This window comes from Chelonoidis abingdonii, chromosome 1, assembly GCF_003597395.2.
Source record: "Chelonoidis abingdonii isolate Lonesome George chromosome 1, CheloAbing_2.0, whole genome shotgun sequence".
NCBI classification, from domain to species: domain Eukaryota; kingdom Metazoa; phylum Chordata; order Testudines; family Testudinidae; genus Chelonoidis; species Chelonoidis abingdonii.
In genome coordinates this window covers 97,051,429-97,075,525 of record NC_133769.1, presented here as the reverse complement: position 1 = coordinate 97,075,525, position 24,097 = coordinate 97,051,429, and the positions used below count along the sequence as shown (strand labels likewise).

The 24,097-nt window shown below is 42.7% G+C and overlaps 2 protein-coding genes across 5 annotated transcripts in view; one reads left to right on the top strand and one right to left on the bottom strand.

Annotated features, from left to right (window-relative positions):
• EP300 (EP300 lysine acetyltransferase) overlaps positions 1-23,514 on the top strand; it is a 129,278-nt gene extending 105,764 nt beyond the window's left edge. For 2 of the 4 annotated variants that reach the window (XM_075067968.1, XM_075067960.1), the window contains exons 21-32: positions 1,917-1,973; positions 3,783-3,860; positions 5,142-5,209; positions 7,869-8,019; positions 8,580-8,726; positions 9,251-9,364; positions 10,928-11,093; positions 11,794-11,958; positions 12,872-12,946; positions 17,518-17,679; positions 18,154-18,435; positions 20,169-23,514. In XM_075067968.1, coding sequence (XP_074924069.1) covers positions 1,917-1,973; positions 3,783-3,860; positions 5,142-5,209; positions 7,869-8,019; positions 8,580-8,726; positions 9,251-9,364; positions 10,928-11,093; positions 11,794-11,958; positions 12,872-12,946; positions 17,518-17,679; positions 18,154-18,435; positions 20,169-22,409 — 3,706 coding nt within the window. In that variant the 3' untranslated portion in view covers positions 22,410-23,514. The remainder of the gene's footprint in view (positions 1-1,916; positions 1,974-3,782; positions 3,861-5,141; positions 5,210-7,868; positions 8,020-8,579; positions 8,727-9,250; positions 9,365-10,927; positions 11,094-11,793; positions 11,959-12,871; positions 12,947-17,517; positions 17,680-18,153; positions 18,436-20,168) is intronic. The other 2 variants (XM_032787674.2, XM_032787664.2) reach the window with 1 other exon arrangement.
• CHADL (chondroadherin like) overlaps positions 1-24,097 on the bottom strand; it is a 209,871-nt gene that overhangs the window by 64,776 nt on the left and 120,998 nt on the right. The gene's annotated exons all lie outside the window — the stretch shown is intronic.

Genomic DNA, 24,097 nt, shown 5'->3' with positions numbered 1-24,097 from the left:
GTGCCCTGCCGACCCACCGAGTGTTGCTAGGGTAAAAATCTTCCGACGAACGTGCACGCGGCGCGCACACACCTAACTGGAATGGATATGAGCAACACATCTCGAAGAACAACAGTTACAAAGGTGAGTAACCGTCTTTTATCAAAAAGCACAAAATGGCCAAATCTTGGTCACAGTAAGGAATATGCTACTATCTAGAATAGCGGCAGAGGGATCATTTATACGTAGGATTGACAAGTGCTCCCACAGCAATTTTTTTTGGGGCAGAGAGAAGTGGGTATTGGGGCCTTGGTGTGCTAGTCAGCATTTCCAATAGTGTCCCTAGAATCAAAGGTCACAGTTTACTCATGTTAAACAGTTTTATAATCTGAGATCTGTAAGACTTCTAGAACATATGAACTGGCGCTCGCCAATCGGCAATGTATAAAACACATTGCCCATAAATTAGGCAAGTGACTAACACAATTTGCAACAGTGTCAGATAGAATGAAGAAAGGCGGTCCTCTGATGAGTGCAGCTTAATTTCTGTACACCAAATTTTATAGTATAATTGCAAATACAAATAGTTAAACTGTATTCATTATTAAATTTAACTAGTAAATGGTGTTGAAATGTTTATCAACAGTAGTAAAATTAAGAAAATTCCTAATTTGTGGTGTACTTCTCTTCACTACATGGTGAATTTGAAAGTCTCCTCCTTCAAATGAGTCAGTAGTTAAATTTTTGGTATGCCACCTCCCCTTGTTTCATATTAATTTTGGTGCAGCCTGTAAACTCATAGGCCCATTACCTTGAGGCCAATCTTCTCACTCTGACAGCGTGTTTTTAGAAAGAAAGCATTGGGAGAGAATATTAACAAAACCAGAACTTTTTGATGTGTGAGATGAGGAATAGCATGCAACTTCTGAGATGATAGGGAGGGTTGGCCCTTTTATATAAATCTCATATTTGTGGGGAAAGATGACTGCATCCTGAGTGGGTAGGAAAGGGAAGCAATCCCATGCAACTTGGACTGATTCTCTGTTCTTGTGATAACTTCAGTGCATGCTTCTCTCCACACGCTCAACCCTTTCAAATCACACAGCTCTACTTACTGTCATTTAGTGTAGTTTTAGGTATTGATAGTTCAAAGCTGTTTAGTTCTTTGAGCCAGTGTTAATATGCCATGAACCACATCCCAGATATGCATGGCTGGGACCCCATCACTAAAAGACTCATAAAGGTTGGAGGGATGTTTGTTAAATGTGGAAAAAGATAGTCAAGATAAAGTGAAAAGCAGTATAGCTGGGTACCAGGGCCAGGCTGCAGGGGGCAGCAGAAGTTTCTTCTTGAGGTGTTACTCCAAGAGGAGGCTATTATAACTGGTCTCATTGTGGAAAAGTCTGAATAATCTAGGTTGTTTTGAGAATAGGGTGTTCCCTACATAATAATAGTTTATACCAGTTTTTCCATAGATTCTTGTAGGAACTACCTCTCATAGAGGAAAGTGATGTTTCATAAACTAACTGAAAACTAAATTTTAAAAGGCTTTCTGAAAGTGAAATATAAAACTAATTAGCCCCAAATTGAGATAGCTATATGCCATTCCAGGGTGTGTGTTTAGACTACTGGTGCACTTCTCAGGTTCAAATCTACCTGAGTCGTGCACTAGTAGTCTCATTTCTGGGAGGAGCAAATGTCTGTATAAGTCACTCTCCAATAGAACAGCATCCTTGCCGCAGGGCAGGAGCAAGCACATACTTCGTGCTGAGCCATCTCATTATGAACTCTTTTTTACTCCTGTCCTCACAGCATCATAAACACTTAAGAAATCCAGTTACAGTGAATGTGCCTGGGTGTGCTCGCGATGCGGGAATTAGTATAATGCTGATCTTATGTCACAACTAAGTTTTTATCACCTGTCTCTTTCTCCTTAGTACGATAAACAAAGAACAGTTTTCTAAGAGAAAAAATGATACACTAGATCCTGAACTGTAAGTAATACTCTGGCAACTCAACTTATTATTTTTAAATCTATATCCCCATTCTCCTTGTTCACCCTCTGTGAAAAAAGCCATCACTTCATAGTTTTCTTAGCTTAATGCTGCTCTATTAATTGGACAGCAGGGGCTGGTGTGCAAGCACCAAGTGTTGCATTCTGTCCTGAGACTCCAGATCGTCTCAGATCTGCCTGAGAAAATGCGATCCGGAGGTTATGGGCTGCTGGAGTTTGTCCATTTCACTCTTTTTGAATTCTGATGGTCGATAGAAAACTGTGTGCAGATAGCTGTGCTATTTGAAGCTCGATCTTTTGGTGTAGTGCGGGGTGGCGGCCAAACTTACTGACCCTCTGAGCCACATACAACAATCTTCAGAAGTTCGAGAGCCATGGCACACCTGATGGGGGTTGGGGCTTTAGCTCTATAAGAAGTGTCTCCAGGGCCACCCAGAGGATTCAGGGGGCCTGGGGCAGGGCCGGGTCTTCGGTGGCAGGTCCCTTTCAGAGGGAAGGACCCGCTGCTGAATTGCTGCTGAAGAATGAAGCGATGGCGGTAGAGCAGCCTAAGTGCCTCCAATCGCAGCTTTTTTTTTCCCCCACCGTTTGTGGCGCTTGTACTCAGGAAGTGGCGCTCTGAGGCTTCGGCAGTACTTCAGCGGCGTGTCCTTCACTTGCTCCGAGGCTTCTGCTGCACTGAAGAGCCTGCTGCCGAAGACCCGGAGCGAGTGAAGGGCCCGCCGTGGAAGTTCTGCTAAAAACCTGAAGCGGCTTGCAGGGCCCCTGCGGGGCCCGGGGCAAATTGCCCTGCTTGCTCCCCCCCACACGCTGAGCAGCCCTGGGTGCCACTTGGGGCTTCAGCCCCGCTCTTGCTGAAGCCCTGAGCCCCAGTAGGTGCACTCTGTGAGGCTAAAGCCCCGTGACTCACCACCTCACAGGGCAGAAGTCCCTGCAAGGCAGAGGGCCAAACCCCTCTTTCTTTCTCCCCCCCTCCCCCCTCCGGTAGGTGGAGAATGAGGGGTAAATAGGGTGGGGGGGGGCAGCTCAGTTTAATGGTAGAAGAGCCACACTTTAATGGTAAGAGCTGAATGTGGCTCACGATCCTCAGTTTGGCCATCCCTGGTATAGTATATGGCGAGGTCAAAATTAGTTCAGATCATTCTGCAGCAGCATTTTTCTGCTCTTGGTTTCTGTAATCTTCCTACTTTTCAGGCAGCTATACCAGGAGGACATGATATGTTAAATTATACAGAGTTGGCTGCTATTCTGTCCTTCTTGCTGGAGAAAGAGTAGTGGACATTCAGGTGCTGGAGCCAGTGGTGCTTCTACATCTCACAAATGCTTTTTATCGTCTTTTAGCCGCTTAATCCAGTCCATAATTTCACCACCCATGTTGCAACTGCTAAAATTATGTCTTAATTCGTAATGAAGAGGTCAGAGGGGCTCATGCCTATCCTGGGATCAGTCAGTGTTGCTTTTCAATTTGGGAAGGGTCATGGAAGGAAAGAATGGAAATATGGCTCATAACTCTATCCCTTCCATCGTTGTAGTAGTGCCGCTGCAGTCCAAAGAGTAAAATTCAGAGGCTGCTTCTGATCCCAGGCACTTAGCACAAATGACACTGGTCCACCCTTAAATCTCTGAACTCTCAAGGAATAGGGTCCTTGTCTCCCTTTGACTCTGTGTGTTAGGGAAGGCATGAGGTATGAGTCTTAGTACACATTTATCTTTGAAACGTTAGCTCAGTAACCCTGTAATTAGTGTAGTTGGTTTAATGTGCTCTCCACACTTATTTTCTGACATCCAGGTTTGTTGAGTGTATAGAGTGTGGGAGAAAAATGCACCAGATCTGTGTGCTTCATAACGAAATAATCTGGCCATCTGGGTGAGTTTCTTGCCGTTTTTACTCCCTTTCTTGAATAGATGACATTTGGTTGCTGTACAGATGTTGATGTGTATATACCTACATTTTGGCATATTAAGTTTCTTTTTATATTTTATATTTATATATTTATATATTTATATATATATATATATATAATATAAAATTATGAAATCCTATGTCTAAAAAAACTTTACCCAATGGGAGACATTGCATTAACTGTTAACATTTTAAACAATATCCATGCCAATGTCAAGTAAACTTAAATATTGGATGATATCTTGATTAAAATGTTCTGCATTTCTTACCATTTTTGATCGCTAGGATACCTTTATGTAAAAGAACTTTTAAATATTAGTTCAGTGAAGTTAAGATTGTCCTTGACCAGGAGTGCTGATGGCATGATTACTAATTGCCATTGCTTTATTTTGGTCTGTTTTCCTTATTCTTTGGGATATGTGTTTCTGTGTAATATAAACTTCAATTTAAACATTTTGGCATCGCTGGAGAATTTAACTGGCAGACTGCATCTTGATCCCAACTACGAGCTGTTTACATCCTGAAAGGCAAAGGTCTAAACCTCCATTTGTATCTTGACTGGACTTGCTATAGATCTTTCTTAATCAGGAAACTCAAAAGTACAAGAGACTTCAGTAAACTTAAATGTTATCAGTATTTCCCAGTTATAGTGATTAAGATAACAAATCAATTATAATTCTGTGGTAAGTAAATTTCTGTAAAAAGAGCTCAAGTAGTTTGTGCTGATTGCACAATTTGGAGATTTGCCATCTTGCTACTCCTATTCATCCTTTTATAAGGGTGGTTGGCCCGTCACTGCTTGGGGAAGAATCCTAGGGTTGTCCAGAATCTTTTTGTGTACTAGGATCCTAGAATTTTCTATATTCCCATCAGACCATTAGGTTCTCTAACCAAGATCCTGTCTCCATCAGTGGTAATATCTGAGATTTCAGAGGAATAAGCCCATACTGTAAAGATGGACTGTGTTCATGGTCTGTTCATTCAGCTTTCTCCTATTCTATCTTGAAAAGCTCCAAATGTTAAGATGACAGTAACTTTCCACTGGTAGAGTTACTGACATTCTTGTCCTCCTGTCCTGTGTTTTTATCCAATATTTTTCAGTGTGGCTGTTCCCTAGTCTTGTACATCTGGCAGAATGTTTTGTTCCTGATGTTTCAAACCTGTGTTGTGAATCTTACTCTGAGTGAGTACCTTAGCAGCATTAGGTATGGGGTTATTCATCCCTTTTTCTCATTTCCACTTCAGCTTTGTGTGTGATGGCTGCTTAAAGAAAACAGGACGAACCAGAAAAGAGAACAAATTCTCTGCTAAAAGTAAGTCATCCTGATACTTGTTTAGAGAACATTTCAGGTGTATTAGCTAAGTTTTTAACAAATGTATTGGGAGAGAGGAGAAACTTTTTCTGTCCCTCTTGTATCTTTTTAGCATTTTAAGTTTAAATTCTGGGGTTCCAAGTGGTTTGGGATAGAGATGGGAAGATAATTTCAGCCAGATCACTTCCCTAGTATTTATTCAAAGTGCACACATCCAACTTACTAATCCATACTGGGTTTACAATGGCAGGTGTTGGGCCCATGGTCAAAAAGGGGGCCCAGGCCACTCCACTTGTGCTGCGCACGGAGCAGCTGGCTCCTCTCTACCCCCCAGCTCACCACCACCACCACTCACTCCTCTCGTCCTGCCAGCCAATGCGTCTCTTTGCCGCTGGCCCTGCCTGCTGGTACCTCCCCGGCCCCTCCTTCCCGCCCATTGCTTGCTCCTTTTGGCCAGCTGAGGACTCGTCTCTGCCCCCCGTCACCAGCCAGCAGCCACCAGTGTAGATGGGGACAGAGGGGAGCCCGCACCACTTCAGTCTAGTGACTGTCCACTTTGGGCTCCCCTGGGCATGGCCTGTCTCTCCCTGCTGCTTTGTAGAAGCATCGGGCTGGGGAAGTTGGAGGCTGCTTCATCCCCACCCCCTTTGCCCATGCAAGGAAACGTTTCCTCCACTGTGAGCGCCATCAACACCAGGCGGGTAGGGGTGGGTGGGGCCTCAGGGCATGGGGCAGCTCTGTGCTCCCAAGCATCAGCTGTCCTGACTCCTAGCACTCTGCTGGGAGTAGAGGATCTCCGCTCGGCACTGGTGAGCCAGGGCATGGGGGGGTAGGGTGGGGGGGAGGGCGAGGCGCTGGGCAGTAGGGGAGGTTTGTGTGTTTTGGGGTGCTAGGGAGTGGGGGTCTGTTGGGTGGGCGCTGTGGGGCTGTGAGGAAGGGTACTGGGCAGTGTGGGTGTGGAGATCTGTGCATGTTGGGATGCTGGGCAGTGGGGGGCGGGGTCTGTGTGGGGTACTGGGCATTTGTAGTGGGACTGAGTGCGGGAGAGAGTGCTGGGTATGGATAGTAGTGTGCAGGGCACTGTGTATTTGGGGAGGGGGTGCTGCAGGGCGGTTGTGTGATGTGGTGTGGACCCACCCCCATGAGGAAGGAGCACACTGGCAGCACAGGGCTGGGCGAGCCAGTATGCATCTCACAACTGTCAATTTGTAAACAGTGCCCTCATGCTGGGTGGAGTGGTGTCGCCTACGCCATGCCTTGCCCCTGGCCAGCCTCTCGCTCCAAGGCCTGACCTCCCAATGCTATGTTCCGTGGCCCTGTAGGGGCCCACGAATATGTTTGGTGCTAGGCCAACAAAAGAGTAATCTGACCCTGTTACTAATGTATTGGTTTAGGCGACTGTTAATGTGGGATACAGAACCTTTTACCCCAGTCACTGATATTACTAGTGTTGAGGAGTGGCTCCTGTATGATTGCTGTTTTGCTTGAATGTGAAGACAGTACATTCAAGTCATCCCCACAGCTGGGACCTCTAGAGGTCTTCGCAGAGCAGACTATTTGGTTTGACCACAGAAACAAAACTACTCTTTCTCACTACTAGAGGTCGCTTCTTCTTGGACAGGATTGATATCAGGATGAAGGCAATGTGTAGGAAGCTTGTACTGTCATTGTCTGTTCTTTAGACAAAGGGATGATTTTTAAAGCTTTTCAGTCTGACACCTTTCACTCAGCTTTAAAATGCATTTAAAAAGTTGAGTAAATAGTTGCATTTCATTTTGCTCATTCATAAAAACAGCCCAAACAAAACTTGACTGACACTGGGGTGTTAGTAATTGCACAATATAAAAGGTCTATCTTTGTAGTGAGCTTTTCTGACAGTGGGCAAGGAGGCGATTGAGAGAACTGAATTGTCTTGAAATGTTGAAAAAAATAGTTGGGTTTGCATTTTAGCCATACCAGAGTTTTTTTTCTCTTCAACTGCATTCTCATAAAATGGAAACCAAACCACTTTGAGACTAGTGCTTCAAATTAGACCATCTGTATGCTTTTTCCATAATCCAAGCATCCTGGATTTACTGAGAAGAATAGGAGGGCTACTTCCAATTTTGTTCAGTTAGCTGGGGTTTCCAATTACTTACATGCAAATTTTACTCACGATACTATTGTATAGTGGGGATTTTCAGGAATGTGCCAAATATGAAAGTTGGAGGCTGTGGGCAAGAAACTGTTAATATTACAGGAGTGTCTGCAGACTCAAAAAAAGATTGGGGCCTCATTGTGCTAAGGTTCTTACTTACATGAACTTCCGGTTTCAGATATTCCTTCAGATGCCTGTATACTTGCACTTCCTTTGTTTAGGTTTTGTTTGAAAGGAGAGAGGACTGTAATCCTTGTGGCTGTAAGTGGAATAGTTCTATTTAGTAGGGGTTTTATTTGTCAAAAAAATGGGTGAATTTCTCTGAGAACGAAGGTATTGGCAGTATTGGCTAGAACCTGACAGAGAATAAGCAGCCTGAAACTTCCACATGCAGCACCTCCTAATTACTCTAATCCTGGGCCCATTCTGCCAGTGCCCTCATTCATAATCTAATACATAAATAGAGAAATAGAATTTGAATGTCCAGTGATGCATATGTTAAGAGTTTTATTGTTTGTGTAGGATTGCCATCTACAAGGTTGGGTACCTTCTTGGAGAACAGAGTGAATGAATTTCTGAGAAGACAGAATCACCCTGAGTCAGGAGAGGTCACAGTCAGGGTGGTTCATGCATCCGACAAAACTGTAGAAGTAAAACCTGGAATGAAAGCAAGGTACATCCCTTCAAGTCCTAATGTTGCCTGCTCCCAGCATCATCCCAAAAGATAGGTGTTTGAGTTTTCTACATTTGCTGCTATTTGGCAACTGCAAAGTGTGTGTCTAGTATTCAGAACACCACCAACAGAGCTTTCTTGATTGGCTGTCAGTGATGTCACACCCACCTGTATTATATTGCATGAAGTATATTAAAGTTCTGGAGATTAAAACTAAACAATTTTAAAATAAAGCTGTGTTCCATTGTATTGTAGCTTTGATTATTTGTATTTGTTGCTCTCTAGTTTTGTCCTTTATGTAAACACTAAAATCCCTCCACTCCAGAAGGATTGAGATGAAACATTAACAAACTTTCAGGATAACTTGGGACACTTTTTTTTTTCCTTTTCTGCGATAAAGTTGTCAGGGTTGGCTTTCCCATTACCTGTGACAAATGGCTCTGACCATGCGTAGCAAATCCTGTCTTAATTACTATCTTTATGTATCACCATGTGGTGTTCACTGTCCTGATGGAATGAAAGTATTTATTACTCTCCTCTTTATTTTATGATATCTGCAGGTTTGTGGACAGTGGAGAGATGGCAGAGTCCTTCCCTTATCGAACAAAAGCCCTGTTTGCTTTTGAGGAAATTGATGGTGTAGACTTGTGCTTCTTCGGTATGCATGTACAGGAGTATGGCTCAGACTGCCCCCCGCCTAATCAGAGGTGAGGAGCTACAGTGTCAATCAAGGGAGGTTAAATTTTACTTTGCTCAGAAGTCTCAGTGGGATGAGCCTTCTGAAGTCCCAGATTTAAAACGTCAATGCAGCATAATTAAATTTTGTTATTCATGATAGTATATCCCAACACAAAACAGTAAGGTTTATAGTAAGAAGGAATTGAAGACAGGTGAGTGACAGAATGGGCATCTGGTTGTGGTGTTCCAGCATCAGGAAAGAGATGGATTTTGGGGTCTAGTTTGTAAAGAAACAGGGAGTCAGTGAGGAAGAGGGACAAGATTGTTCTAGAGAGTGGGAGAGGTCAGATTTTGGAGACCAGAGGTGATGTAAAGGAAGGTGAGTTCCTGGAGGTAGATGGGACCTGTAGCCTTTGAAGACAGTGGCTTGTGCATTAGGTTCTTCAAGGACAGAAAATACCATGAATGAATGTATACAAATACTATGAAATATTTCTGGCCTTCTGTTCTTTAGTGTCATGTATTTTTTTTTTTTCCCCTCGTCTTTGTCTAGGCGAGTATACATATCTTACCTCGACAGTGTTCATTTCTTCCGCCCTAAATGCCTGAGGACTGCTGTCTATCATGAAATATTAATTGGATACCTAGAATATGTCAAGAAATTAGGGTAAGCCTTTAATCCTTCTTCCTATTTTACAGCATCCAGTAGTGTGCTAGGCACCTCGCAGTGCAGACAAAATGATATATGGACCCTACCCTGAAGAGCATGCCATCTAATTTCAACCAGTGACACAATGGAAGGGGCAACAAAACCATGGGGGATAGGTTTAGGAGGAGGAAGGGGATATGACACTGCAGTGAGTTGTGGTTTCTCAGCAGAGACTTGTGGAGCAGTTTCTTTAAAGGTATAAAAGACCTTGGAAGCAGACCCCATGTATTATGCTATGTTCCCACCATGGAATTTCCTTACCCCAGTATCTGTAAAACTGCTTTATGAAGCTCAGTCCACATCTTCACGTCATGCTGCTTTCTGTGCTTATGGGTTATGTCAGGTGCTCGTTTTGGGATTATAATAATCAGTCAGGTAACTACTTTCCTGGCATGAAGGAAGCTAAGCTTCCTAAGGCTTTTCTTCACTACTGTGCTAAATCGACACCTCTGCAATTTAGCACATCTGGTGAAGACATGCTACATTAATGGGAGCTTTCCTGTCAACGTAATTAATCCACCTCAACGAGAAGTGAAAGCTATGTTGGCGAAAGAGCATCTCCCACCGACATAGCATAGTGTAGACACCACCTTACATCTATGTAAGTTACGTTGCTTGGGAGTGGCTTTTACATCCCTCCAGGGTGTGAAATTTTAAGCAGTAATGTAGACAAGGCCCTAAAGTGGGATCGGGGGATCTGCAGAGACTGTGCTCAGTGAATCAAGGAAGGATACTTATAACTGGAATTCTGAGTATATTGTCTACACTCCTTTCCCTGGTTTTGGGAATCTTTCAAATTACCAATAGATGGAAAGGAACCGAGGGCAAATTTGGCTTTGTGGTCCTATAGCTTTTCACAGTTGTTAATTTCTAGATGATTTCAGGTTTCATGGTACTGAAACACATGCTCCCTAGGAGCTACAGAGGAAATATACTTGGAGAACTCCCGGGTATAGAGGAATTTTCTTCCTTTAGTTGGCCTTGAAGGCAGAGAGAAAGGAATCAGTGCTGGGAAAGAAAAGTAGGTTTCAGAAGACAAGGTAGTTTTTGGAATCTCATCTGGTAAGCAGCTCCTCTGTCTTGTTGGGGAAGGAAAATCCTGGCTCCTGTGCTGAAATGATCTGTTTCCTTATTCTGAGAATTTATACTTCTCTCATCTAATTGTAATGCAGTGGTAGATGACAGTTGCAAGCGTATGTCAGGCTTTAGTGATTTTACCTGTAGAGTGGGGGGGAAAATGCTTTTTTGCTGCACAGAGTAGGGCTGTGCATTATTAGTAAAAATATGCATGCCCATATTGTATGTATATGCCAATCAGAATACAACTCAATGTTTTTATTAATGGTGTCCATTGCTTATATATAGTGACAACTCTAGATCAGGAAGAGGATTGCAATAGTTGTCCATCTTGTAGTACCAGCAGACTTTATGCTGGCTCCACCTTGTGGCTGAAAGGAATAGAAGACCCTAGTGATAAACATCAGCATCCTGATGTATTGATGTTGTTTTTTACAATGGTAGATATACAACTGGACATATCTGGGCCTGCCCACCTAGTGAAGGAGATGACTATATTTTCCATTGCCATCCTCCTGACCAGAAGATACCCAAGCCCAAGCGACTGCAAGAGTGGTATAAAAAGATGCTGGACAAATCTGTGTCAGAGCGCATTGTCCATGACTACAAGGTTGGTTAAATGTAAACTAGATGCAGTAGGACTTCATGAGCAGTCTGTTTTTAGTTCTCTTCCTACCGCTTGTCCTGCAATGTGGAATTATTCAAAGAAATTTGTAAGGCATTAACTTGTGTTTTAGAACTGGATTGAGTATTTAGCAGTCTGGGGTTAAAATACGTAAATCCTATCTAAACCACACATCTTTTGAAGCCATTTTGGTAAAAAAGGTATGAGGTAATGTCACACCTTCCTTTGCTCCCAAAGAAATAGAAAATCAAAGCTACAGATCATGGGAATACTAAAGAACAGCCAATGTGGAGTTAATCTTTTGGGGATATCATAGCATTTTAAAAAAAAAACCCTAACATACATGGTTGGGCTGCTGATGCAGTTAGAAGAACCTCAGATCTACAGGTTTATGTTGACTTGAGATCAAGGGCTGTAGGAAGTGTTGTGATATTGCTGTTCTATCTAATAAATGTGGAGCTTGCAGTGAGTGGCTAGCAGTCTACTAATGCAGGTTTTTTTCTGTGGGGACTAAATGCCTGAATCATTGGCCCAAACTATCCATAATTAAAGCACTGCTAAATGTGTCTCTTAGCTTTTTTTTGGATGCTGTCTTCAGTGCTTTTTTTGCTGTCTCTGAGAATAGAGTGCCCTGGTTCACTTGCACAGTTATGATAGCTGTAACCAAGTTTGTATGTTTTTGTAGGATATTTTTAAGCAGGCAACAGAAGATCGTCTAACGAGTGCAAAAGAGCTGCCTTACTTTGAAGGGGACTTCTGGCCCAACGTGCTGGAGGAGAGCATTAAGGAATTAGAACAAGAAGAGGAAGAGCGGAAGAGAGAAGAGAACACTAGCAATGAGAGCACGGATGTAAGGAATCTCCTTTTACCTTAACTCTTCATGATATTTCTCCATCTTTTCTTATATCTTCACTTAGTTTCCCTAGGTCCCTGGTGCAGAATTAAATGTTGTTAAGGCTTAAAGCTTCCATTTGGGGGTGGAAATAACTGTCTTTAGGTTTATCTAAAATGCATGTTTATTTTGAGACTCAGCTCTCCCACTTTCCCAGATAGTGCTGATTTCCCCCTCCTGTTTCCCTACCTGTAAGTTGAATTCTTGCTATCATTCTACTTAATTGGGAGCCAGAAAATCATTGTGTGGGAGCCTTGGAAACCATTATCAGCCAGCCCATCTTCAGATTCAGGTGGACACTTTGTGTCACTGGACTTTAGCCTTGGTTTGTCTTAAATGCTATGAGAGTGCTGAGTAGCGCAGAATGAGCGTAACAGTGAGTCCATGACTGACACTTTTCATAGATTGCAAGGCCAGACAGGATGACTCTGGTCATCTAGTCTGACTTCCTGTATAACCCAGGCCATAGAACTTCCCTAAAATAATTCCCAGAGAAGATCTTTTAGAAGAATTATCTAATCTTGATTTAAAAATTGTTAGTGATGGAGAATCCACCACAATGCTTGGTAATTTATTCCAATGGTTAATTACTCTGACTGTTGAAAATTTACACTTATTTCTAGTCTGAATTTGTCTGGCTTCAACTTCGGCATTGGATCATGTTACACCTTCCACTCCAAGAGAAGAGCCCATTATTAAATATTTGTTCCCCATGTAAATACTATAGGCTGTAATCAAGTCTCACACCTTAACCTTTTCTTTGTTAAGCTAAATAGATTGAGCTCCTTGAGTCTATCACTATATAAGGCATGTTTTCTAATTCTTTAATCATTCTCGTGGCTCTTCTCTGAACCCTCTCCAATTTATCAAGATTCTTCTTGAATTGTGGACACCAGAACTGGACACAGTATTCCAGCAGCAGTCGCACCCAGTGCCAAATACAGAGGTAAAATAACCTCTCTACTCTACTCAAGATTCCTCTGTTTATGCATCCCAGGCTTGCATTTGCTCTTTTGGCCACAGTGTTGCACTGGGAGCTCATGTTCATTATCCACTATGACCCTCAAATCTTTTTCAGTTATTGCTTCACAGAATAGAGTCCCCAATCCTTTAAATATTACCTACATTCTTTGTTCCTAGATGTATACATTTAGTCGTATTAAAATGCATATTATTTGCTTGTGTCCAGTTTATCAAGTGATCCAGATCACTCTGAATCGTTGACCTGTTCCCAGTTTTTGTCATCTGCAAATTTTATCAGTGATGATTTCATGTTTTCTTCCAGATCATTGATAAAAATGTTAAATAGCATAGGGCCAATAACAGTCCCTGCAGAACCCCACTGGAAATGCACCTGCTAGACGATGTTTAGTTTAGTTATATTTGGAGACCTATCATTTAGCCAGTTTTTTAATTCATTTAATGTGTGCCATGTTAATTTGTCATTGTAGTTTTTCAATCAAAATGTCATGTTACCAAGTCAAATGCTTTGCAAAAGTTTAAGTATATTACGTCAACACTACTGTCTTTATCAACCAGACTTGTAATCCCATTAAAAAAATACCAAATTTGACAAGATCTGTTTTCCATAAACCCATATTGAATTGCATTTATTACATTGCCTTCCTTTAATTCTTTATTAATTGAGTCCTGTATCAGCCACTCCATTATCTTGCCTGAGATTGATGTCAGCCTGACAGGCCTGTGATTACCCGGATCATCCCATTTACCTTTCTTAAAAATTGGCACAGCATTAGCTTTCTTCCAGTCTTCTAGAACTTCCCCGGTGCTCCAAGCCTTATTGAAGAACATCATTAATAGTCTATCGAGCTCCTCAGCCAATTTTTTTAAAACTCTTGGTTGCAAATTATCTGGACCTGCTGATTTTTAAAATGTCTCACTTCAGTAGCTCCTGTTTAGTATCCAGAGATACTAGTGGAATGGAAAGTGTTATCACCATATGTTTTTCCTCAAATACAGAACAAATATTTATTGACCACTTCTGACATTTCTGCATTATTATTGATGATTCTACCATTTCCATCTAGTAATGGACCTGATTCTTTGTCCCTAAAACATTTTTATAACTCCTTATTGTTCTTAACTCTGCTGACCATAGATTTCTCCTTGTGCCACTTGGCTTCCCTTATCAATTTTCTACAATTCCTAACTTCTGATATATATTCATTCCATCTCCTTTCCTCTTCTTCCATTTGTTATATTATTTTTTATACCTATCTTCATTTCCTCTCTCAAGTTGTTTTTTTATGCAGTACAGCCTTGTTCCTTGATTGTGGAATTGTGGCTTTCTATGCATCTAGTAACCCCAGTTCTTAAATTATTCCAAACTGTCATTCACATTTTTCAGATTAAATTCTTTCTCTAAGCTGAGTTGGCTCAAAATTGTGTTCAGCTATATGACATCAGGACCAAGTATATACATATTACTGGTCTGGCCTTTATTCTGCTTGCATATTATAAATGGGATCACGTCATGATCACTTATACCTAAGCTACCATTATTTTTTAGTTCTGTGATGACTTCCTTTTTTTCTGTTAAGATGAGGTCTAATAAATAAATCCTCCATGTTGGCTTGCAACACTTGAGTTTGGAAATTGCCATCTATAATGTTTAGAAATTCCAAGGATGTTTTTAGTACTGGCAGCATAAGACTTCCAGCATATGTCACTCAAATTGAAGTCCCCCATGATCTCACAGGTTTTTTTCCGCCTACAGATCATAGAGAGGTACATAAGGAGGCAGTCATCCTGTTCCCTAATGTGTTTTGGTGATCTGTAGAAGACACCAGCTGATACCCCACTTGTGCTTTATCTGTTAAGATATTGATGTATGAGCATTCAGGGTCACTTTTGTCCGAGTTATGAGTGACTCGGAAATAGGTATTGCCATTTTCAACATAGGGTGCCCCTCCCTCTCCCCTTTTCCCCACTCAGTGCTTCCTGAAGAGATTATAACAATTCATTTAACATTCCAGTCGTGAATTTCTGCGGTTATGTAGTCTTTCAATGTCTAACAAAGTTGGTCTAAAAGTTGAGTCAAAGATCAGTTGGGGGAGGTGATCAGGGTTTTAGCTTGACCAGCTGATATCAAGATCCTTGTTTAGGATTGGGGGTTTTTTTGTTGGTTAGGTTTGTTTGTTTTTTTAAAGAAATGACTCTTCATCAATTTTATAAATTTTCTTTAAGCTATTAAAACTAAGTTGCAATTAGCCATACTAAATGAAACTAAGGATAAAGCAAAAAGATCAATCAAGGCTAAATCAACAAGTTAGATTTGAATTAAATGATCAAATTAGTCAATTTATCAGATTAATTCAACAAATAATTAGTCCTTATAAATTCAAAGAAAGGAACTAAGGAGGTGGCTGTCAGTTCAGTTACAAATGCCAACTAAGAATTTTACCAAGGTTAGTCAGTCTGAACTTGGAGCTGGTTAAATATTTGGTACTGAAAACAAGCTGTATAATTTTTAAACCACAACCGAACAAAAGCTTCCTCTTTAGATTTCAGTTCTCTTGTGGTAGCTAATCTTCCCCTCCTTCCCACCCCTTCCCAAAAAAAGCAACTAAAATACAGGTCTCTGCAGAATACTTTGATAAGCAGAAGTCTGACAACCCTGACGTAGCAGTTTATATATCCTAGATTACAGCTGACACGTTTTAAGTTGCTTCGGATTCAGAAGACAGAAGTTGCTTTAATGAGTATATTTGAGACTTTGTTGTAGGGTTACTTAAGCCTGTGGAACTTACTTTCTGGCAGCTTCCCAGGGTGGACTTTACCGATGCTCATATACTCAACCACGTTTTTACACCCTAAAATTAAAGAATGAAAGGCTGAGATGTTGCCCAGCTAATAAAAGTAAAAGACAAATAGAAGAAGGGAAAAGACACTTAAGATAATAGAGCACTTACATAGTATTCTAGGCTCTTTAGAAATAGGAACGGGACCTGCAGTCAAGCCAGACAGCGATGTTGCTGACAGTGCTGCTTGCTAATGGACTTTTTCATGTGCAGGTAGACTGGCCAAAGCCTGGCATAGCCTATTTGTTTATGTTGTGACAACCTCCCTCAGAGGTGATCAGTCTTGGGATTCTAGAACTTTAGTCTTTCCTCAGTGGCTTGCTGATCCAAAAGGCAAGACTTCTCAGTCTTACCTGTAATTCTTATGGTATTCCTATGCTACCTTGCAGCACCTTTCTTCAAGGTCTTTGGACAAAGCGGATGAGAGTCTTACCTTGAAGCCATGAAGCTTGATCTGATTGTGTTTGAGTTAGGTCATCTTTTTGGCTAGCATTGGGGGGTGAAGGGAGAGAGAGAGTCTTGCTGAAACCAGCAAATTTTTTTTTAAGTTTTCAGTATTTGTATTCAGAGTATTCAGATACCACCAAAAATATCAAATACACTTGTAAGGAAGCTGACATGGCCTTGTCCAGATGAAAGGGTCTTGAGATGGCATTATGCCAGCAGTTTATGACAAGTTCAGCACAAAATAAGTGTGAACATTTTAGGATCAGATGTCACCATTCTTCTTGCAAACAATACAATTTAGTAATCTTTATTTAGGAATTGGGGATTATATCAAATAGCTTCTTTTTGGAAATTTTCATCTTGACGAAGTTACTTTAAAGCTTATCAGAATAAAACCCACTGAAGAAATAAAGTTTAAGGTCTGTATTCCCATACCCTATTTCTCACACAAAGTACATAAAAAGCATCTACAGAAGGGACTGGAAGGCATGACTGTACTCATTAGTGAGCAGTGATCACACTAGACTAGAAGCTACCATTATCCTCACATATACGTTAATCAAGATCAAAGTGGGAGTAAAACCCGTTTCTTGGACATAAAGGCACAACTACCTCTGTTGGAGGCAATCTAGAGAGATGAGTTAAGCTGGAATAAATGGTTAGGGAGGCTGCGTTGGTGGGAAGATAACAGAAATGAGAGAGATTTATAAAGTCACATGGACTGTCTGCTCCTTCCCCAGATCTCTGGACAGTGCACTCTCATTCCATATGTGTTCTTCAGTGACTTCTCCAGGTTTAAATGTATCAAGGTCGTCTGTTGCATCATGTGGATATGATTCCACAATCTAAGAGAGCTCATGGTTAGAGAACCTTTTTCTGATTGCCAGTCTTTGATGAATTTTATCCCTTTTCTCTGTTTTACCCCTTCAGTCCAACCTAAACAAATATCTCTCTTGGGTGTTTACACTCTTCAGATACTTTTTAGATGGTTATATTGCCACTCTGGCATCTTGGAATGACTCTGATCAAATTAATTCAGACTTCCAGGACAGTTGGTAAGAACATTTTCCTAGCTTCATAGTAAATTATTGTGAAAGCTTTTCTTAGTTCTCCAATGACTGGAGGTGCTAGCCTAATAAAGTGCTTTAGATTTTGATATACTGATTTACTGTCTTTTTAAATAATTGTCAGAGGCACCTAAATGCCTCTTATTATTCTACAAATTCAAAGTTATTGGCTTCTCTGGCAGGTGAGTAAGGGAGACAGCAAAAATGCCAAAAAGAAGAATAATAAGAAGACAAGTAAAAACAAGAGCAGCTTGAGTCGTGGCAATAAGAAGAAGCCTGGCATGCCCAATGTCTCCAACGATCTCTCCCAGAAGCTGTATGCCACCATGGAGAAGCAAAAAGAGGTAAAAGCCATTGGATTGAGAAGTATCTACTCTGTTTGAGTGGCCAAGTGCACAAACATTTAATATAGAATTTAGCAAGAAAGTACGTATTTGTGGATGGAATCCCCATCTAGACTCTTTCCTGTCAAAGCTATGGGAATAAATACAGATCACACCTGTGCTGTGTAGAGAGCTTTCATAAATAAAAGTCTTCGCTGTGCCAGATTGGACCATTGGTCCATTTAGTTCAGTGGTCCGTATTTGCATCAGAGGAAGGTGTTGGGGGACGGGGAGCCATAGTGCACTTGGTGAATTATGTAGTGTTGTATGTGCAGAAGTGGAAATTCCTTCATGACCCATGCAAGTAGTCAGCTTGCTGTAAAACCACCCCACCCCACCCATCACAGCATGCTAACATCAGTAGCCATGGAATGGCATTTACTTTGTAGTTAAGGTTAGTCAATGGCTGATTTTAACTTCTACTTAATTTTTCAGGTCTTCTTTGTGATCCGTCTCATCGCTGGTCCTGCGGCAAACTCCCTGCCTCCTATTGTTGAGCCTGACCCACTCATTCCATGTGACTTGATGGATGGGCGTGATGCCTTCCTCACCCTTGCTAGAGACAAACACCTGGAGTTCTCCTCACTACGAAGAGCTCAGTGGTCAACCATGTGCATGCTAGTGGAGTTGCATACCCAGAGCCAGGACCGCTTTGTTTACACCTGCAATGAATGCAAGCATCATGTAGAGACCAGATGGCACTGCACTGTCTGTGAGGTATGTCTGATAAGATGTTTTTTCCCCCACTAGCTCTGGGCACCAAGGTTAAGGAGACTCTTTACCTGAAATCACTTCTAAACCTACATTCATAGCAATGTCTGTCCAGTCTACATTGTGGCAGTTTGGAATGGGAGGTGTTAAGTGTGCTATCCTGAGTGAAAAGTAGCTGTGCTGCTGTATGCCCCCAAAGGTTGTAATCACCTTAACCATGCTTGTTTCATTTAAATCTTCACTCCTCCACCAGTAAATTAACTGTGCCCTAAATTCAGTTCTGAGAAACCGCAAATAAAATTTGACTTTCTGCCTCCTACATACACCTAAGTAAACAAATTCTGGGTTCTCCAGTTAGTGAATTCTGGGAGTTTTCTTTTCTTCACTAATTTTAGGAATACCAGGTCCCCTACCATGTGGTAGGACTTCTGCCTTCCTAAGAATTTCAAACACACCCCCCGCCCCCCCAGCCTCCCATCTGTTCTCCATGTGGCCCCTCTGCTCTGTGCTCCCCTTCCTCACTGGGAAAAGCAATCTGCTCCTCCCTCTCCCCTTCTTAAAGAATTGGCACTATTGTGCTCCACTCCTCTCTTGAAGAGGAGCAAGCGGATGAATGGCTACTCTGTTCCTTGAGGTCCTCCTTCCCTCCAGGGGAAGGAGTCAGTGGTCCCCTGATCCCACTTGGTCAGGTGAAATTTCTACTGCCTCAGGGCAAACAGGTTTTCCAAGCCCTGGCTGTTGGTCTGTATAGATGTCAGATACAGTTTTGCCCATGCACTTTTCACTGTTAGTTGTTTGGACTTCTGCCAATACCTGGGCACAGAGGACATTATAAATTACCTGGAAGGAAAATATAAAATTATTAGTGATACTTTTCAGATGATCCAAAGACTGGGAGAGTGGTAAATAATGGCCAGCACAGGTCACTGGTCATAGGGGACTGTACCTTGGGAAGCAGTCACTCTGAAAAAGACTTGGGCGTCGTGGTGGATAATCACCTGAGCATCAGCTCCCAGTGTAGCGCTGTGGTCAAAAGAGCTAGTGTGATCCTTGGATGTATAAATGGGAATATCAGGTAGAGGGAGTTTTATTCTCTTTGGCACTGGTGGGGCTGCTGGAATATTCAGTTCTACCATCTACAGTTCAAGAAGGATAGTGATATATTGGAGAAGATTCAGAGAAGAGCCACAGGAATGAATAAGATTGGAAAACATGCTCACAAGCAGCTCAGTCTATTGAGCTTAACAGAGAGATGTTTAAAGGTTGACTAGAGCTACCTATGTGGAGAAAAGAAGTGTGATGAGGGCCCTTCATATTTTTGCCTGCTAAACCGATGAGATCCAGTGCTTTGGAAGTTGAAGCTAGAGAAATCTGCACTAGAAATAAGATGCCAATTTAAGTGACAGTAATTAGCCATTGGAACAATTTAGCATAGGTTGTGATAGATTCTCCGTCACTGGATACTTTGAAATCAAGACTGGACATTTTCCTAAAATCAGTGATCTAGTTAAATAGACGTTGATCCAGGAAAGTCCTATGGCCTGTGTTACACAAGAAGTCAGACTAGATGATCACAATGGTCCATACTGGTTTTATAATCAACAAAAAGGCCAATTTTTCTCCCTCACCCCAACCACAGTCCATGTCCCTCGTTAGGAACATGACCCTATTTCGTATATTTATTGTGCTAGGTTATGTAGACAGCTGTTTAATTTTCCAAATGTTTGGTCTCTTTTCAGGATTACGACCTGTGCATCACCTGTTATAACACTAAAAACCATGACCACAAGATGGAGAAATTGGGCCTTGGCCTAGACGATGAGAGCAACAACCAGCAGACTGCAACCACCCAGAGCCCTGGCGACTCTCGCCGCCTGAGCATCCAGCGCTGTATCCAGTCCCTTGTCCATGCCTGCCAGTGTCGTAACGCCAACTGTTCACTGCCGTCCTGTCAGAAGATGAAGCGAGTTGTCCAACATACCAAAGGCTGCAAGCGCAAGACCAACGGAGGGTGCCCTATTTGCAAACAACTAATTGCTCTTTGCTGCTACCATGCAAAGCATTGCCAGGAGAACAAATGCCCGGTTCCCTTTTGCCTCAACATTAAACACAAGCTTCGCCAACAGCAACTTCAGCACCGTCTGCAGCAGGCGCAGATGCTCCGAAGGAGGATGGCAAGCATGCAGAGAACCGGTGTGGTAGGTCAGCAGCAAGGATTGCCTTCACCAACCCCAGCCACACCAACAACTCCAACAGGCCAGCAGCCGCCAACACCACAGACCCCACAACCCCAGCCACCACCCCAGCCTGCCTCACAACCCCAACCTGCACCTCCCAATACTATGCCGCCCTACACCATGCCGAGAACTCAACCCTCTGGTGCTGTGTCCCAGGGCAAAGCAGGTGGCCAGATAACTCCTCCAACTCCACCTCAGACTGCTCAGCCACCAGTCCAGGGTCCTCCTCCAGCTGCAGTAGAAATGGCCATGCAGATCCAGCGGGCAGCAGAGACTCAGCGTCAGATGGCACAAGTTCAGATTTTCCAAAGGCCAATTCAACACCAGATGCCCCAACTGAATCCAATGCCACCAATGGGGATGAACCCTCCCCAGATGGCCAGAGGGCCTGGCAGTCATATAGATCAAGGCATGGGGCCAGCGGGAATCCAGCAGCAGCCACCATGGGCCCAGAGTGGGTTACCCCAACCACAGCAGCTCCAGCCAGGAATGCAGAGACCATCCATGATGTCAGTAGCCCAGCCAGGGCAGCCCATGAACATGGCGCCTCAGTCAGGAATGGGTCAGGTTCCTGGTGCGCCTCAGCCAAAACCAGCATCTCTGCCCCAGGCAGCCTTACAAAACTTACTGCGGACTCTCAGGTCTCCCAGCTCCCCAATGCAGCAGCAGCAGGTGCTTAACATCCTCCACTCCAACCCTCAGCTACTGGCTGCTTTCATCAAGCAGAGGGCTGCCAAGTATGCAGTGTCTCAGAATCCACAAGGTATGCCAGGGCAGCCTGGAATGCCACAGAGTCAGCCAGGGCTTCAACCACAGCCAGCCATGCAAGGGCAGCAAGGAGGGGTGCACCCAAACCCAGCGATGCAAAATATGAACCCCATGCAAGCCGGGGTCCAAAGGCCCAGCATGCCCCAACAGACGCAGCAGCAGCCGCCTCAGCAGGCCATGGGTGGGATGAATCCTCAGGCACAGCCGATGAACATGAATCACTCTGGGATGTCTCCACAATTTCGGGATCTTTTAATGAGACGGCAGCAGATGATGGAGCAGCAGCGCCAGCAGCAGCAGCAAGGAGCCGGTCCAGGGTTGGGGCCTGGGATGGCCAACCATAATCAGTTTCAGCAACCCCAGGGTGTCGGTTACGCGCAGCAGCAGCAGCAGCAACAGCAAAGGATGCAGCATCATATGCAACAGATGCAGCAAGGAACTATGGGACAAATGAGCCAGCTTCCACAGGCAATGAGTGCAGAGACAGGAGCCAGTTTGCAGCAGGCTTTCCAGCAGAGGCTACTTCAGCAGCAAATGGGATCCCCAGCTCAGCCCAACCCTATGAGCCCCCAACAGCACATGCTCCCCAGTCAGGCCCAGTCCCCACACTTACAGGGCCAGCAGATCCCTTCATCACTCACCAATCAAGTGCGTTCTCCACAGCCTGTACCCTCACCACGACCCCAGTCCCAGCCCCCCCATTCCAGCCCTTCCCCTCGGATGCAACCTCAACCTTCTCCACACCATGTCTCTCCGCAGACCAGCTCCCCACATCCAGGACTGGTAGCCGCCCAGGCTAACCCCATGGATCAGGGGCACTTTGCCAGCCCGGACCAGAGTGCAATGCTTTCTCAGCTTGCTGGCAATCCAGGCATGGCAGGCCTCCATGGTACAAGCGCCACGGAACTGGGACTCAGCTCCGATAACTCAGACTTGAATTCAAACCTTTCACAGAGTACACTAGACATACACTAGACACATTGTAGCATTTTGGGAGCAAAAAAAAAAACTTATTTTCTCAAGACTTTTTGTACTAAAGACAAATTTTTTTTGAATCTTTCTTAGCTAAAACAACATTTTTCCCTGGAACACATCCGAACTCTGCAGCAGTAGTTTGTGGTTTTAAAAACAAGAAACCAACAAAATGAACCTGAGGGACAATAGAATACAAAGAATATATTTTTGTTATGGCTGGAATCATAACCAGTCCTTTTTCTTGTTTTTCCTCGCATGCGTGCGTTGGGAGGTGGAGGGGGGGAAAGGGTGGTTTCTTGGCTGCTGACCAAATTGGCCCCCTTCTCATGCCTCCAATAGGTTTTATTTTTTTTTAAATTAATGAAAATATGTAATATTGATAGTTATTATTTACTGAGGCAGATGGTTAACATTTTCCCTATTATGGTTTTTCCTCACATCACTGCAAAAAACCCACAGGAGAACATTTCCTAAAACCGGAGGACAAAAGGGGTTAATGTTGCTTTAAAAATACATTACATATATATAAATATATATTAAAAATAAATACCAGTTTTTTTCCTCTTTGGTTGGAAAGATATCAATTCTTTGAAAAAATGTAAAAATAAAATAACCCACCCCTCCTGAAGTCTACTTTTGTCCTCCAAGAATTTTCTATACAAGAGTCTGAGCTTAAAAAAACTTCAAGTATTAAAATAATTTGTACATGTAGAGAAGACAACATTTTTGCAAATACACAGGGGCAGCTGCCAAATGGATGTAGTATATATATTGTGGTTTCTGTTTTCTTGAAAGATTTTTTTTGTTATTTTTACATCTAACAAAAGAAAAAAAAATAAAAAAGAGGGTAAGAATTCCGAGAGGATGATTTTAACCTGAGAAAAGTCCCTGGGGTTTCTTCTTTATGCTTGCTTTCTCTATCTCCCCTTTCCCCAGCCTCTTCCACTTTCTGTAAAACTTGAAAATAGAAAGCAAAAAACCCTCAAATGTTGTAAATCATGCAATTAAAGTTGATTACTTATAAATATGAACTTTCGATCACTGTATAGACTGTTAAAATTGATTTCTTATTACCTATTGTTAAATAAACTGTGTGAGACAGACAGCCTGCTTTTTACTGCTTCCCTTCTCTCTCTCTCTCTCGCTCTCTCTCACCTGTGGTGCTTGTTTCTAAAATGGTGAGGACAGCGGAGTATATGCTGCTTAAACTTTTGGTCAGAAGTTGGAGAATTATTTAATGCATTTGTGTTTGCCATTTTTTTTAAAAAAGCAAACTTACAATCTGGGGTTGTTTACAATTAGCATTAGAAATGCACATTTTGGTAAGACTCCGTAATTGCATCTGCTCACTCTGTAATTTACCAAAAAACAAGGCATGGTTCCCGCGCCTTACACAACTGCTGTGCCAGTCCACTGGGCTCCAGTCAGTGTGTTTGACTAGGTTAGCATCTTGAGTTCCAAGGGCCGCTCCTTAATATGAAACCCAAACTTCTGCTTGGGTGATACAAAATTGAAAGACCACATTCCCTCTGGAGTACCCTGTAGAGCTTTTTGTGCCAACCTTGACTATGTCTACACTCGGAGCTGGGTGTGTGATTCTCAGCTCGCATATATGCACCCTCAGTGGCTCTGCTCAAGATAGTGCACTTAAAATAGCAGTGTACCAGAGTAGCACAGGCTGCCCAAGT